Source organism: Seriola aureovittata, chromosome 23 (assembly GCF_021018895.1).
Source record: "Seriola aureovittata isolate HTS-2021-v1 ecotype China chromosome 23, ASM2101889v1, whole genome shotgun sequence".
Taxonomy (NCBI): Eukaryota; Metazoa; Chordata; class Actinopteri; order Carangiformes; family Carangidae; genus Seriola; species Seriola aureovittata.
In genome coordinates this window covers 10,565,409-10,583,284 of record NC_079386.1, presented here as the reverse complement: position 1 = coordinate 10,583,284, position 17,876 = coordinate 10,565,409, and the positions used below count along the sequence as shown (strand labels likewise).

Genomic DNA, 17,876 nt, shown 5'->3' with positions numbered 1-17,876 from the left:
CTCTGATGGTTGTCCTGAATCAGACCTGTGGTGTATTCACTGTTGGTGGCTATGGTGGGAGTTTAAAACTCTGCCAGAAGAACTAAACTGCTGTTTTTTTCATTGGAAAACAGACACTGCAATTACACACAAGCTGTCTGTGGCTTTGCATAGTTCATTAAACTACTGCCACCAGTTTCTCAATGGCATTAACATTAATTTATTTATATCGATATTTGACCGCAGAGACAGCCAATTATGCTTTATTTTTCTGTTCTCTGCAGCTAAATTTAATGAGTAAATGAGTTTCCAAGAAACACTTGGCTGCACCGTATGGTTTCGTTCCAGGTCAGTGAAGTTAATGTCCATAGTGCGGTTGACTGTGACATGTCAATGCGAATCATGTCTCTCTGAGAGCTGGCAGACTATACATCACCATCTTGAAAATATGTGGAAAAGGAACAATCCCTGTTAATAGTCCCTTTGTGTGGAAGTGTTTAATGTGGATCTTTTACAGGCTGGACTGTAGCACTGTTAGAATAATGTGCAAAATCCACTGTTTATCTTCCAAAGCTCTCACACGGCCAAGCTGGCGCTCCCAGATGCTTTCCTGCTAAGATGTTTCGACTGCAGATACAGACCGACTCTCTGTGCCTCAGCTGTGGAGTCAGCGTGGACGGATCGCAGGACCAGTGCTGGCCGGCAAACGAGATTCCATCATGGAGCGGTATCGAAAAATTCAATTTTTTCAGTTGCTTCTCTTACATAGTCTAAACAATTTTAACAAAGGTAATATTTGTGTTTGATTCCACAGGTGTTTGTTGTGTCCTCCTCCTGTGTTCAGCAACGGGACAAGAACAAGGCCCAGTGAAAGGTAAGGATTGTTGTGATACGCCTCCTGCACTGAAGCTCATTCAGTAAAACTGAATAATCTGATGTGGATTTGCTTTCACTTCTAAGTTGATGCAACTTGGAAAACTTGTTTAACATGAAATGATGATAATTAGTTCTATTTTATAAAGTGTCATCTTGGCTAGATAAAACTAGCTACAGTGCAATCAGCTAATGTTAATATAACTAACTCTAGCATCTAAAGTCTTTGGCGAGCAGCAGTAAAATGTCAAAAATAACCAAATCTCTTCCATACCACCAAAATTATAGAGTAAATATTGTTTTTTATTTATAAATATTGCTGGTCAACACATGTAGATGTCTAATATTGCCATCAGAGGGTGTCTAACATCAGACAGACAAATAAGTAAATGGAATAACAATTTTAAATCTTAAATTTATTTTGATACTTTTCAATTATGGGTTCATAATTCAAAAGCAAAATAAGAAAGTTATTTATTGGCAAATTTAAATATTTGTATTACTGTTTTTACTTTGAACTTTAAATGTGCAATACAATCAATATGTAATAGCTTTTTAAAATACATCGGTTATAATTAAAAATGATTATAGACTCCATAGCCGAAAAGTTCAAAACATCACATTGTGATAACGTGATCAGTGCTAACTGCCTTGTCAACATTAAAATGCCTCATCATAGTGTTGAATGAAAACAAACTGTACATGGTGGAAAAAGTCCCATATATAATCCAGCGCTAGAAAACCTCAACACACACATCAAAGCAGTACTTAATGTTATAAATAATTTACAAGAAACATAGTATTACAAGAAAAAAAATATTGCCTTAAATCTTTACTGTACATACATTATACGATCCATATCACCTGCATAGAAAGAAAATGTATTGACATATCAAAATAAAGTGAAGAGTATGAGACAAAAACAATATATTGACTAAGATGAGCAGCTCTACATAACACAAACCAAATTGTTTTTATAATTGCACTTTCAGTAAAAATGCCTAGGTGCACACACAATAAGGAAAACTAATAAAAGGATGAGATTTTAACCTCTTCAGTGAGTTCATTAAAAAAAAAAAAAACTTTTCAAATACATAATTTTGAAATCCAGATAATCAGTTTTAGGAGACATCTGTTGTTTGAGTAAAAGATCCAAAAAAGTTCAGCATCATCTCTGTTTTGTATTATTTATGAAGAGATTTTCCACAGTAAATCCCAGTTTATATGACACAAAAAACATAATAGCAGCATTGAGATTCTGTTCATGAAAAAAATCCATTAGTCATACCAAGGCAAACAAAACTCGCCATGTGCAATATGGAAGTTTTATGCAGAGCCATTAATTTGCCTGCTCTAACATATGGTATATAAACATAAATCTTTTAACAGTGAACTAGCCTGAAATGTGCAGCGTTCTGAGTAAGACTGGATGAAAAGTTTTCCCTAAATGTGATTATACTGAAAAGACTTTTGCGTAACTGTATAAATGATTACTGACCACTGAGGAATAAGTGAGTGTGAATAAACATCATCTTCCAGCTTCCTCCCCTCTCTCACTCTCCCTTGCTCTCCCAAACAAGAACAAAAACATCATTGTGCATATTATTAGGGATGGCCTGAGTGAGCTGTGAAATGCCTCTGCTCTGGGGGGTTAATCGGCGCTGGTGACTCAGCTGAAGACTGGCACATCTTCCTCCAAGTTTGCCTGAGGCTCCGGTGCTGACATAATGCCATTTAATGAGATGCCTGAGTCCACAAAGGAGACCAAGATTGAAATGTTGCTCCTGATCCTGTGCCAAACATTTCCAAAGAGTCTCCGTCTTTCTGTTGCTCTGTGAATACATTAACAGGTCTGAATCTAAAAAACACAGATATTGGGCAGATGACATTTGCTGGGATTTGGGTATATGCAGACCGGCTGAAGCAAGAAAAAAATCTGCATTTAAAAGATGGAACAGAACAGAGAAGGAGTCTCAGAGGATGTTGGGACAGTCGGGACTGAAAAAAAAAAACCCTCAGAGCAATAATTCTTGCATACAGTTTGATGTGGCGGGCCGGTTTTGGGCAGAAACCTCCGGCTGAGATCAACAGTTCAGTGATGATGAAGTCAATGTGGCGTCCCCTTTCGTCTCAGCTCCAGAGTGTGCAGGCCCTCCTGCCGACCCAGGGCGTGCTGCGTGCCGACTTTGTGGGCGGTCTCTGTGGCTGTGATGTCAATCTGGGCGTACTTTGTGGAGCTCTTCCCTGTCGAGACACAAACACAGATGCTCTTACCTTTTAAATAAGTCATATAAAAGTCCAGTGTTTTAATATAATTTCTCTTATTTTCTTTTTTGCAGAGTCAGAAGAGAAGCTGGATACCACTCTTATATTGGTAAGATAAATACTTAAATATGAAGCTACCACTAGCAGCCCATTAGCTTTAGCTTAGCATAAAGGCTGGAGATAGAGGGAAATTGCTAGCCTGGCTGTGTCAAAAATATCATGTTTTACAATTTCTTAGTTGCTAGCTGTGACTTACTGGACACTACACTCCAATGTCTCTACAAGATGGAACATGATTATTAGTTATTTCACTGGCTTCAGCTTCTCAAATGTGAAATTGTTCTGGTTTTCTGAGACTTCCTTTGGATAACAAAGACTTGAGGTATGCAACCAGGCATCGCTACACAAAGCAGAAGAACATGCAAATGATGCAGCTGAAGCCTTTAAAATTCCCCTCATGCATGGTCTTCCATATGCAAGTCACTAGCATTACCATAATTTGTTGCCCATCCCTGTGTGAAAATCAAATAAGCAAAACGTCAGGGTTTAATCACAGCAGCACATGAGTGAATGTCACTAACGTGTACCTCATGGTATTGTTGCCTCCTGCTTGAATTATGTGTTTTACGGTCCCATAAAGTCAAGGAAATCAAACCCCGCTCCTCACAACACATCAATAGTCCCTGGAGGAGGATCCCATTAAAGCCAGTGAATTCACAGCTGTCATCTGAATGCCCTGTGACCCCCCTTCAGTGGCGAGATAGGACACCCCCCCGCTCCCAGGTGACAGATTAATGAGCCCGCTTGCCAGGATATAAACTCTATAGCTGACATCAGATATTAACCTCTCTTGTGTCAGAGCTCGAGCGGTCCTCGTATTCCCAAGGGCAATGACGCTAATAGTCGACTTGTCTGTCAATTACAGCTCACTGCCGCGTCTCCAATGACAAGGACTCAGCTGTCTTTTAGTGAGATGAGACGAAATCGGCCCAATCGTTTGGGAGCGATTCCTGTAACTGACAAAGTAAAATAGAATTACAGAGCAATCATGTTTCTAGAGCGACTTCTCCTCCTCACTTGATGTCCTAGTTTGTCTGAAATTGGCTCTTTTACATCTGACCACAGATCAGAAATAAGAAAGCTGTGTACACAGGGGCACAGCTGAGGTCATTTTACTTTCATTATCAGTTCAGGTTGTGGATAGTCTTTTAAATCCCAAAACTTTGCATTATTGATCTACCATTAGAAACAAATGAGAATTTTCTAATGCTGATAACAATTGCATCAATATGAGGTTCTGTTGTCTGTCTGTGTGTTAGCCGCCAATATGGTGGAATTATCCAAGGATAAATACAATAATAGATTATCATTGATGTCTCCTGAATATTAACCAACCTTGTGTGGCTGGGTATCAGCTGTTTTCTTTTATTTTTTTTACTAGTACCAAAGCAATACCATTCTGTATATATTTTTCTTTTCGTGTTACATTAGACGTCAGAGTTTTTAAATGTTACCTAAATACAAGCTGCCATACAAGAACTTATTATAAACACAATTCTCTAACAGATTTGTTCTTCACTGGCATGTATGAGTGATTTAAGAGAATCTGTTTTCTCTTAGGGGGGAACAAAATTCACGAGTGGTCCGGACCTGTCGAACAAGTCATGAGCAGATCGACCGTCTTTCTTCACAGGTAGAAAAACACACTCTTTTGGCCAGTTTAAATATGATACTGAAAGTGATTTAATTAAAAAGTATATTTGCAAATTTGAACCCTGTTCATTATCACCATGGCATACCAATTTACTGACAGGTTTTGTAGATTTTAGTATTTTAATTGGCTTATTTCGTCTCAGTAGTTGTTGAAAAAAAACTCTTCTCACTCCACCAGCTGCCTCAGGGTCTTTATGTAACTCGCTGTCCAGTATCACCCTGTTGAAACACCTTTCACTGTAACATCACCTACTGGCAGATGTAAACCGCTTTTTAGCATCTAACTTCATGTAGCCGAAACAATTCTCTATTTATTTGTCACACTGCACTATTAACATTTTCTAGTTATTTTGGGTCCTCTAATACGACTGACTGCTAAATCTGTTGTTTGTATTTTACGTGTTCATGATATGATGATGATCCTCTTATTTTATAATTCCTGTTTTTTTTTTATTGCAATGTCATTTAATCTTTCTGTAAAACACATCAGTAAACATTTGTTGTTTTAAAATGCGTTCTCTAAGTAACTTGATTTACATTGGATCAGGCAGCTAATGATATTGAACAAATGTGCAGCTCCTCATGAACAGGGGGCATCCGTTGGTTTGAAACGAGCAATTTAGGACAAGTGTGTGCAGTTAAGAGAGTTTGGTGAAAATAAGTTGGAACAAACAGAATTTTAGGACTAGAATACAAAACGCCTCAATAACAATGCTAATGTTACCCTAACCTTGCTCTCTGTGTTAATTTAGCATGCTAAAGCTAATGAGAATGACATTAGTTTTTCAGGTATTCGATCATACAGGTGCATTTCAAAAAAGTGAAACTCATATATTATATAGATTCATTACACAGAGTGTGAAATATTTCAAGCATTTAATTTCGATGATTATGGCTTACAGCTAATGAAAATCCAAAGTTCAGTGTCTCAGAATATTGTGAAAAAAGTTCAGTATTGTAGACTCACGGTGTCACAGTCTAATCAGCTAATTAACTCAAAGCACCTGCAAAGGTTTCCTGAGCCTTTAAATGGTGTCTCAGTCTGGTTCAGCAGGTTACACAATCATGGGGAAGACTGCTGACTTGACAGTCATTGACACCCTCCACAAGGAGGGTAAACCACAAAAGCTGGCTGTTCAGAGTGCTGTATCCACACATATTCATAGAAAGCTGAGTGGAAGGAAAAAGGTGCACAAGCAGCAGGGATAACCGCAGCCTTGAGAGGATTGTGAAGCAAAGGCCATTCAAGAATTTGGGGGATTCACGAGGAGTGGACTGAGGCTGGAGTCAGTGCATCAAGAGCCACCACACACAGACGTATCCAGGATATGGGCTACAACTGTCGCATTCCTCGTGTCAAGCCACTCCTGAACCAGAGACAACGTCAGAAGCTTCTTACCTGGGCTAAGGAGAAAAAGGACTGGACTGTTGCTCAGTGGTCCAAAGTCCCAGAGTCTGGAGAGGCACAGAATCCAAGTTGCTTCAAGTCCAAAGTCAACGTAGCCGTCTACCAGGAAATTTTAGAGCACTTCATGCTTCCTTCTGCTGACAAGCTTTATGGAGATGCTGATTTCATTTTCCAGCAGGACTTGGCACCTGCCCACACTGCCAAAAGTACCAATACCTGGTTATACATGGTATCGCCGTGCTTGATTGTCAAGAGGAAGATGAGACACCAGACCCAACAATGCAGACGAGCTGAAGGCCGCTATCAAAGAAACCTGGGCTTCCATAACACCTCAGCAGTATCACGCCACAATTCATGCAAAAGGAGCCCGACCAAGTATTGAGTGCATATACATGAACATACTTTTCAGTAGGCCAACATTTCTAATTTTCTGAGATACTGAATTTTGGGTTTTCATTAGCTGCAAGCCATAATCATCAAAATTAAAAGAAATAAAGGCTTGAAATGAGTTGCACTTTTTGAATTGAATCACTGAAATAAATGAACTTTTCCATGATATTCTAATTTATTGAGATGCACCTCTAAATAGATACTTTAGTGGAAGAAATAGTTTCATATGTTTAACTCTAAGTAACTAAACATGATGCAGTCACCACAGACTATGGCCTCACCAAATTATCAACTAATTTACCTGTTCGTACTCTTGAGTTTGAGTCTTTGAAGTATCCTGTTATACAAAAGTAACAGTGTATTTTTCTCCACAGGTGCAGTTTGCCACCCTGACTGTTCAACATGGCTGCTGTGTCATCTAGAGCGAATTGTTGATGCTTTAGACACAAACTGTTTGGAGATCAGAGGTCATTTCAGATGGATCCTTACTCTGAGCTGGTAGATGTGTGACAGTCCCTCGGGGGCCAGGCCCTGGCTCCTGCAGCTCCAGCTCCATGTAGTTGAGCTGCTTCTTGGATGTGGGACTAACAGGAATATTCACGTATGTCACCCCTTCGATGCAAGGCCTGTCAGGAGGTGGTGCCTCAGGGGGGAAAACAAACACTGCCCCTGTCAATACAAGAGCAAAACTGTGTTAATTTAGCTCAGGTGGACATTTGTAAGGTCTTATTTTTATCAACAAAACCAACAAGTAATTTATCCCACTGACAGGATTTGTCTGTGTAGCCTCAGCCTGATAACATACACTGTATCTCCAGCCAAATATCTCCACTGTCATCCAAAAACTACTGAAGGAGATGTTTGGTTGCATTTGGATTATTTTTTCAGTATTTCATTGTCTGTTTTTCTAATCTGACTGTGTTCATTGCAATACAAATGTACCGCATTAATGCAACATCGTGGCTTTCTGGGATTTGCTAATATTGAAAAAATAAAGAGTAAAGGTTGGCATTTCTTTAACACTTATTTCAAACAGGATTTGTTTTTGTCATTATGACCTTGATTAAAAGATAATAATGATGAAGAATTAAAGGATAAGACTGGTTTTATTTTTAAAACTTTGTCATTATAACCTTAATCAAAAGCTAGCTGATTTCCCCTCTAGGCTGAGCAACTCTTGAGGCTCATGTGTTAATTAGAGTCATTCAAATACAGACATCTGCAATGAAGTGACAATATTCAGCAGATAAGGCATCAGCAGCAACACTGGAACACAGTGTATCCCACTGAATCGCCCTTTTCCCCCAGAGGCTAATAATGCATAATTAGCTCATAGGCCCCTGAGATAAATTATTAGATACATTATAGTCATTTTGTGCTATGGGGAAGTAAAACCCTAACTTATTGCCCTTTTAATTAAACCATCAAGCTATTTTGTCAAGTCCATCACGCTGCTGCAAACTGTGTGCAGAGCTCCATATCAGATATCCACTTCCTTTAAATCATTGTGGAGAGTTTTGACTGAAATGTAATGTTTAATATCTTCAGTAAACATCCTGCTTAAAAAAAAAAAAAAGTCTGCAGCCTAACATTTCTTACTGTAATATTTAAAACTATTCAAAATCATATGTATTGACAAATGTTTCTGTTTAAAAAGAATGTACTGAAAAGCAGGCAACCTGACTATAGTTCTTAACTAATGCTAAACAGACAGTATTATACTCTGGGTAAGAATACTTCGAAAATCTATGCAATTGATCAAACAGTGTAGTCAGCAGAAAAAAGTGCCAAGTAAAACTAACAAGAAATGTGACATGAACCCATAGCTTTTCCTGTCAAACACACAAATTACAGCCACAGTGTTGCCTAAAGTGCGTTATCGATGTAATTTATTGTGCTTGATAAATGGTTTCCACTGACAACAGGAAGCCTGTGTCGGCTTTACCTGTCATAAACCTAAAAGCCACCCAGGATAAAGAGGCACAGAGTGGAGTTCATTGCTGGCTGCATGAATGCTGTTTAGCTCGATATTTTGTTGATACAGTATCTGAGCAACCGCATAAAATATGTGCACGTGTGTTTTAGCTCTAACATGTATCATCCAATACCTGTATCTACAGCACCAGCAAATACAGATACAACCTTCAGTAACAGGACATTACAGTCCAGGAAATTCTTATAACCTGAATACTTCTGTTCTCCCCTGTGACTAATGAAAAGCAGGACATAATCCATAAAATACATTATTACAGTTTCTACCTTCACAGCAAAGATGGTCATGTATCTGTATAGTTACAGCTGTGTTGTAATTACACTTTCACGTAGATGCAGTGCTGGGTATTATCCAACAAGAAAGATTTCACCTGCGATCATCTCTTCCTAAATGGCAGCAGTAGTGGCCATTACCCACAGCTGAGAAGCACGAACCCCAGGGGACATACATACAATCAGTGAGAAGCCATTAGACACCAGAGCAGCCCTGGCTGAAGTATGGTGTTTTATAATGGCTGCCATTACAACAGTGGGTTTGCCCACAGCTCTAAGGCTGGGGGGACTTTTCAATAATACACTTTGCGAAGCCTCCAGGGGACGTGTTAGAGGCAAAAACCTGGCTGAGCTTAGTGACCCGAACTCAACAATGTCAACTGCTTTTTGAGGGAAACATTGGTCTAATGACAGCTGTGTCTTCAGGGTAAGAGACATGTTCTAGCTGGTTTTCAATCTTTCACACGTTATTGTAGCAGGTAGACATTAAGCTGTGATATGAAGGTGAAAACATGTCTGACTGAACGTATCGCTTCTACAACACATTTATGTCCAAATTTATATGTCATATTTTCACTTCAGTTAAGACTACATAAAAAAAAAAGGTTATATAAACATAGAAGTGGTATTACCAAATGCCAAAAGTTGTTTGACATAAATATACTTTCTCAGCAGTCACAACTGCCTACAAGGACTTCACCAGAACTAAACTATTTATTCCAAGATCCCATCGTCCGAGCAGGAGTCACTACTGTAAAGACAAAAGTAATAATCCCTCACTGGCTTCCTTCTGCAAATTTGTTCCGATCAAACAAGAGGAAACACGGCCAGGGACTGAACCCGGGTCTCTTGTGTTATCCACATTGCAACCACAAATTCCCAAGATAAAATGATTTTTACACCCCAGTAACAATGATGTATAGATCAGCAATTCTGAGTACACCAAAACAAGACTGATACATTCTCCTGAGACTTAAGGTCACGACATGCTTGAAATAACCTGGTTTGCACAAAATGTCATCCCCTACACTTTTAAAAGCAGAAGTATTTATAACTTTGCCAAATGGTCAACCTCTAAGGGAGAGCGAAAAGCAAATGGGGGTAATTGAACATACAATCTTCAAAGCCATTTATGACGTACCAGCAAAAAGTGACAGAAGTAGTTGTGCGACGAAAAAAAAGAGAAAGCACCAGGTCAAACACTGCATCAGGTGCAGTCCATCCCCAGTTGTGACATCTGCAACAATCTGAGAAGCACTTCATTTGAAGCTAATGCCTTAAAAGCTTCTACAAAAGCTGTGTGAGAGCAACATGGTGCTTGTAGATCAGTGACCTCCACTGACCTCACTGAATTTATTCATGATCAAATTCTCACCACTACGACCCGGATCTACAAATCAACCAATTAGGATAAGGCATGAAATTATTAAAATAATAGACAGGACAATACCATTTTGGGTCATTCTGCTTTACACCTATGGACCATTGATCGACGTGCTGAACCAACGTTACTTTATTTCCATCCCATATGAAGAATGCAAAAAGAGGAGGTGCTCTAGGAACTACTTGGTGCCAGACCCCCCCGGTCTGTTTGATGGCCACATCTGGCCCATGTATCTGAGACACAAGAACAGCCAAAAACAAATGGGTTGTGCAAGTTCATTCATAACTTGTCTCTGCTTGCATTTTTATTCTTGTTCTGGACAGAATATAGCACTACGATTCACTGCACAGTCTGCCACACCTCAAAATGTACACTGGACTGTCTAACATAATCAACATCATCTTGTACAGAGTCACATGCAATGCACCTGAAAAATTGCCATCACTGAACAGTGTATTGGGGCTTGAAGACTAGTACTACCCAAAGCTAAAAGTGCCACTCCCGAACAGTTGTTCTCAAAGTGACTTCCGGGACCCCGAGGGACTTCCTGGAGGTTCCCAGCAAAAAGGGGAATTTTTATTTTCACTATAAACTCCATCCATAAAAAAACACAATGAGAGAATGTATGACTATTTTGGTCATGGGTTTCAAACACTTCTAAAAGCAAAAATCTTATTAGATGGGGGGTCCTTGATGTGAGTTGAAGAACCATTGCCTTAAAAGAGCCTGAAAACCTGTGTGAATATGGCACCAAAATAAGTTATAACGTAATCAATCTTAGCTGCGGACCGCACTGGTTTATGAAATCAGGAGCCAAAGTTGTTTTAATATGAGGTTTAAAATACTAACAAAATTATGTTCCAGGTGCCATCAAGCCTGAGCCAGTGGACTTGGCCATCCTGCACGTCCACGTCCATTAACTGCCTACTGAGGCAGGATGATGGGAAAGATGACATGGGAGATGAGCTGTGTGTGTAGCTACATGAACATGACTGATGGGTTTGGTGCCACATTGTGACAGCTGCTGGGACTTTGTAGAGCAGGTGTGCATTAGACTGAGGGCATGTTTCTGGGTGTGGGATGCTTAAGTGGCCAAATGTCCCCTGACAACTGTCCTCTCACCTCACATCAGGGCAGGTATCCCATCACGCATCACTGCGCTCTCTGTTTGGTTATGCGTCTGTGTTTCCTCTTGACACAATTGGCTCTTATGTAACTTGAGTTTATGGGGTTACATAAAATGCAGATGAAGAAATGAACGCTATGCAATGAAAAGGAGAGGTTGCTGAACCGAGTCCTTTATTCTAAATGACATTGACTGCAACACAAATTACATGTGACTCATACCTGTATGTGTTTGGGATTCATCTGACAATCACAGAAATTGAAGTCATTCCTACTGTCACCTCTACTTAACCCCAGCTTGTGTTTTTGATTCATATCTAGAAATAGTCTTTGAGGAAAAAAACCTCAAAACAGCAGCAAGTGTTGTCAAACAATCTGGGATTTTGAAAAAATGCCAAGCATCTATTTCACAGAAAAAACAGACGTTTGTTGTACATTTCAAATGTAACAACAATACATTAAACTGCAGCTCGGCTCTGTTCACATTACAGTAAAACTACTAATTTTCAACTGTCCTGGACATGAGGAAAAAATCTATGCAGCACTGCAGGTACTATGTAGAGGCAGCCACTTCCTGCAAACATCTTACTGTCAATGTCACAGCCCATTACCGTGGAAAAAGTCAAGTAAACATAATGTGTGTGGTGTACGTGTCAGTTCATGGCGGCTATGCCTCGCGCTGGTCTGCCATTTCCGACTCTGAATGAGCCTCATTTCATTTATTTATTCATTTCAATTCATACACGGCAAGTAACAGGTGATGTGTTTGTAGCGATGTTGATTCAGGTGTATGAGTCATCAATTTAAATCACTTTCTGTAAGTGGGTCCTGGTTATTGTGGGAAGCCTGAGTAATGCACAGCTGAAAATGTTCAGAGCACTAACAAAAAAAAGAAATGGTCCATTGTGAAAAACTATAATCCATTTGTCAGATAGAGACGGCAATCTGCATAATTTGTTTTTAAGACTAAACCAAAAAAGAACCTAATTCTGTTGGTTAATGTCATAATGTCAGTCTCACTCACCTTCAGTCTCTTGAAGGAACCTCTGCTGACCACAGCTGCCCATTAACTCATACTTGCTTTTTTCTTCTGCCTGCAAGACACACACACACAGTGAACATTGTGATTATAATGTAGTGAGTGACTGTACCCACCACATAAGTTTATTACATAAGAAGTGTGACGAGGACTCAACAACTCAGTGGACATGTCAGGAGTATTTATGGAAACACTGTCTGCAAAGCCTCATCATTGTGGAAGGATAGCCATGCCTTTCAAATTAGTAATATCTGATTCCAGAGGGCCAATGAAAGCACAGCTTTTGTGGTGTGAAAATATGTTGCTTTCTGTCTCACTGAGAGACACAAAGAGGGATTTCCATGAGGGGACCATCATCAAAATCGGAGATAAAGAGCTGAATAAATAAAAATGGATATCTCTAATGACTGGTGAAACCGCCCCTGGCAGCAGTAACTTCAAGAGGTAAGTCATGAAAACGACATATAACAGCAAGTCAAAAAAACAACATAGTATAATAAGACATAAAAATGTCAAAAAACATCATAGTCTAAAAATGTGATTTAACTTCATTATTATTATTATTATAGGGAATAAACCGTCATGGTATAGTAAGGCATAAAAATTTATGAAAACGTCATAGAATACTAGGGCACAAAACGTCGTATAATAATTACACATGAAAATGTCAAAAGACGTCAAACTATAGTAAGGCAAAAAAACATCATAATATAATAGGGCAAAAAAAATCATGGTATAATAAGGCATAATAATGTGAATAAACATCATAGTATAATATAAAAGTCAGAAAATATCACGGTATAATGAGTAAACGTCATGGTACAGAAAGGCATTAAAACATCATAGTATGATAAGGCACAAAACCTGTGATTATAATAAGACATGAAAATGACAGAAAACGTCATAGTAAAATTAGGCATAACAATGTGAAAAATGTCATAGTATATAGTAAATCATAAAAATGCCAAAAAACGTGATAGTATAATAAGGCATAAATAGTCTAGTAAACGTCATAGTATAGTAAGGCATAAAAATGTCAAAAAGTGTCATAGTATATTAAAGCATAAAACGTCATAAAAATGTCGTAGTATGGTAAGGAATTAAACGACATAGTAAAGTAAGGCACAAAACTGGCAAAAAACATCGTAATGTATTAAGGCATTAAAAAGTCCTAAAAACATCATAGTATAGTATGGCATAAAAATGTCAAAAAACGTCAGAATATATTAAGGCATAAAAGGTCATAAAAACATCATAGTATGATAAGGAATTAAACGACGTAGTAAAGTAAGGCATAAAATTGGCAAAAAATGTCAAAAAACGTCATTGTATAGTATGGCATAAAATGTCAAAAAAACATCATAGTATGATAAGGAATTAAACGACATAGTAAAGTAAGGCATAAAAATACCAAAAAACTTCAAAGTATGATATAGCATAAAAAGGTGAAAAAATGTCATAGTATAGTATGGCATAAAATGTCAAAAAAAAACATCATAATATATTAAGGCATAAAATGTCATAAAAACATCATAGTATGATAAGGAATTAAATGACATAGTAAAGTAAGGCATAAAATTGGCAAAAAATGTCAAAAAACGTCATTGTATAGTATGGCATAAAATGTCAAAAAAACATCATAGTATGATAAGGAATTAAACGACATAGTAAAGTAAGGCATAAAAATACCAAAAAACTTCAAAGTATGATATAGCATAAAAAGGTGAAAAAATGTCATAGTATAGTATGGCATAAAATGTCAAAAAAAAACATCATAATATATTAAGGCATAAAATGTCATAAAAACATCATAGTATAGTATGGCATAAAATGTCAAAAAAAAACATCATAATATATTAAGGCATAAAATGTCATAAAAACATCATAGTATGATAAGGAATTAAATGACATAGTAAAGTAGAGCATAAAAATGTCAAAAAGTGTCATAGTATATTAAAGCATAAAAATGTCAAAAAACGTCATAGTATAGTATGGCATAAAATGTCAAAAAAAACATCATAATATATTAAGGCATAAAAGGTCATAAAAACATCATAGCATGATAAGGAATTAAATGACATAGTAGAGTAGAGCATAAAAATGTCAAAAAGTGTCATAGTATATTAAAGCATAAAATGTCAAAAAACGTCATAGTATAGTATGGTATAAAATGTCAAAAAAAACATCATAATATATTAAGGCATAAAAGGTCATAAAAACATCATAGTATGATAAGGAATAAAACAACATAGTATAGTAAGGCATAAAAATACCAAAAAACGTCAAAGTATGATATGGCATAAAAAGGTGAAAAAATGTCATAGTATAGTATGGCATAAAATGTCAAAAAAAACATCATAATATATTAAGGCATAAAAGGTCATAAAAACATCATAGCATGATAAGGAATTAAATGACATAGTAGAGTAGAGCATAAAAATGTCAAAAAGTGTCATAGTATATTAAAGCATAAAAATGTCAAAAAACGTCATAGTATAGTATGGCATAAAATGTCAAAAAAACATCATAATATATTAAGGCATAAAAGGTCATAAAAACATCATATTATGATAAGGATTTAAACGACATAGTAAAGTAAGGCATAAAATTGGCAAAAAACGTCATATGAAATGGCATAAATTCTCAAAAAACATCATAACGTATTAAGGCATTAAAAAGTCCTAAAAACATCATAGTATAGTATGGCATAAAAATGTCAAAAAACGTCATAATATATTAAGGCATAAAAGGTCATAAAAACATCATAGTATGATAAGGAATTAAACGACGTAGTAAAGTAAGGCATAAAAGGTCATAAAAATATCATAGTATGATAAGGAATTAAACGACATCGTAAAGTAAGGCATAAAATTGGCAAAAAACGTCATAATATGAAATGGCATAAATTCTCAAAAAACATCATAATGTATTAAGGCATTAAAAAGTCCTAAAAACGTCATAGTATATTAAAGAATAAAAGGTCATAAAAACGTCATAGTATGGTAAGGAATTAAACGACATAGTAGAGTAAGGCATAAAATTGCTATAAAAACGTCATAGTATAGTATAGTATAGCATAAAAATGTGAACAAACATCATCGTATAAAAAGGCATAAAATGTCATAGTATGATAAGGAATTAAACAACGTAGTAAAGTAAGGCATAAAATTGGCAAAAAACGTCATAATATATTAAGGCATAAAAGGTCATAAAAACATCATAGTATGATAAGGAATAAAACAACATAGTATAGTAAGGCATAAAAATACCAAAAAACGTCAAAGTATGATATGGCATAAAAAGGTGAAAAAATGTCATAGTATAGTATAGTATAAAATGTCAAAAAAAACATCATAATATATTAAGGCATAAAAAGTCATAAAAACATCATAGTATGATAAGGAATTAAATGACATAGTAAAGTAGAGCATAAAAATGTCAAAAAGTGTCATAGTATATTAAAGCATAAAATGTCAAAAAACGTCATAGTATAGTATGGCATAAAATGTCAAAAAAACATCATAATATATTAAGGCATAAAAGGTCATAAAAACATCATAGTATGATAAGGAATTAAACGACGTAGTAAAGTAAGGCATAAAATTGGCAAAAAACGTCATAGTATAGTATGGCATAAAAATGTCAAAAAACGTCATAGTATAGTATGGCATAAAATGTCAAAAAAACATCATAATATATTAAGGCATAAAAGGTCATAAAAATATCATAGTATGATAAGGAATTAAATGACATAGTAAAGTAAGGCATAAAATTGGCAAAAAACGTCATAGTATGAAATGGCATAAATTCTCAAAAAACATCATCATATATTAAGGCATTAAAAAGTCATAAAAACGTCATAGTATATTAAAGAATAAAAGGTCATAAAAACGTCATAGTATGGTAAGGAATTAAACGACATAGTAGAGTAAGGCATAAAATTGCTATAAAAACGTCATAGTATAGTATAGCATAAAAATGTGAACAAACATCATCGTATAAAAAGGCATAAAATGTCATAAAAATGTCATAGTATGATAAGGAATTAAACGACATAGTAAAGTAAGGCATAAAATTGGCAAAAAACGTCATAATATGAAATGGCATAAATTCTCAAAAAACATCATAATGTATTAAGGCATTAAAAAGTCCTAAAAACATCATAGTATAGTATGGCATAAAAATGTCAAAAAACGTCATAATATATTAAGGCATAAAAGGTCATAAAAACATCATAGTATGATAAGGAATTAAACAACGTAGTAAAGTAAGGCATAAAATTGGCAAAAAACGTCATAGTATAGTATGGCATAAAAATGTCAAAAAACGTCATAGTATAGTATGGCATAAAATGTCAAAAAAACATCATAATATATTAAGGCATAAAAGGTCATAAAAATATCATAGTATGATAAGGAATTAAATGACATAGTAAAGTAAGGCATAAAATTGGCAAAAAACGTCATAGTATGAAATGGTATAAATTCTCAAAAAACATCATCATATATTAAGGCATTAAAAAGTCATAAAAACGTCATAGTATATTAAAGAATAAAAGGTCATAAAAACGTCATAGTATGGTAAGGAATTAAACGACATAGTAGAGTAAGGCATAAAATTGCTATAAAAACGTCATAGTATAGTATAGCATAAAAATGTGAACAAACATCATCGTATAAAAAGGCATAAAATGTCATAAAAATGTCATAGTATGATAAGGAATTAAACGACATAGTAAAGTAAGGCATAAAATTGGCAAAAAACGTCATAATATGAAATGGCATAAATTCTCAAAAAACATCATAATGTATTAAGGCATTAAAAAGTCCTAAAAACATCATAGTATAGTATGGCATAAAAATGTCAAAAAACGTCATAATATATTAAGGCATAAAAGGTCATAAAAACATCATAGTATGATAAGGAATTAAACAACGTAGTAAAGTAAGGCATAAAATTGGCAAAAAACGTCATAGTATAGTATGGCATAAAAATGTCAAAAAACGTCATAATATATTAAGGCATAAAAGGTCATAAAAACATCATAGTATGATAACGAATAAAACAACATAGTATAGTAAGGCATAAAAATACCAAAAAACGTCAAAGTATGATATGGCATAAAAAGGTGAAAAAATGTAAAAAAAAACATCATAATATATTAAGGTATAAAAGGTCATAAAAACATCATAGCATGATAAGGAATTAAATGACATAGTAGAGTAGAGCATAAAAATGTCAAAAAGTGTCATAGTATATTAAAGCATAAAAATGTCAAAAAACGTCATAGTATAGTATGGCATAAAATGTCAAAAAAACATCATAATATATTAAGGCATAAAAGGTCATAAAAACATCATATTATGATAAGGATTTAAACGACATAGTAAAGTAAGGCATAAAAATGTCAAAAAACGTCATAATATATTAAGGCA

The 17,876-nt window shown here is 35.7% G+C and overlaps 1 protein-coding gene across 4 annotated transcripts in view; it reads right to left on the bottom strand.

Annotated features, from left to right (window-relative positions):
• Positions 1-1,134: 1,134 nt before the first annotated feature.
• LOC130164544 (protein Dok-7-like) overlaps positions 1,135-17,876 on the bottom strand; it is a 49,319-nt gene continuing 32,577 nt past the window's right edge. For 3 of the 4 annotated variants that reach the window (XM_056369339.1, XM_056369340.1, XM_056369341.1), the window contains 3 exons: positions 12,427-12,496; positions 7,118-7,297; positions 1,135-3,096 (listed from right to left, as the gene is read on the bottom strand). In XM_056369339.1, coding sequence (XP_056225314.1) covers positions 2,960-3,096; positions 7,118-7,297; positions 12,427-12,496 — 387 coding nt within the window. In that variant the 3' untranslated portion in view covers positions 1,135-2,959. Of the gene's footprint in view, positions 3,097-3,962; positions 4,134-7,117; positions 7,298-12,426; positions 12,497-17,876 lie in introns of all 4 variants that reach the window. The other variant, XR_008826624.1, reaches the window with a different exon arrangement.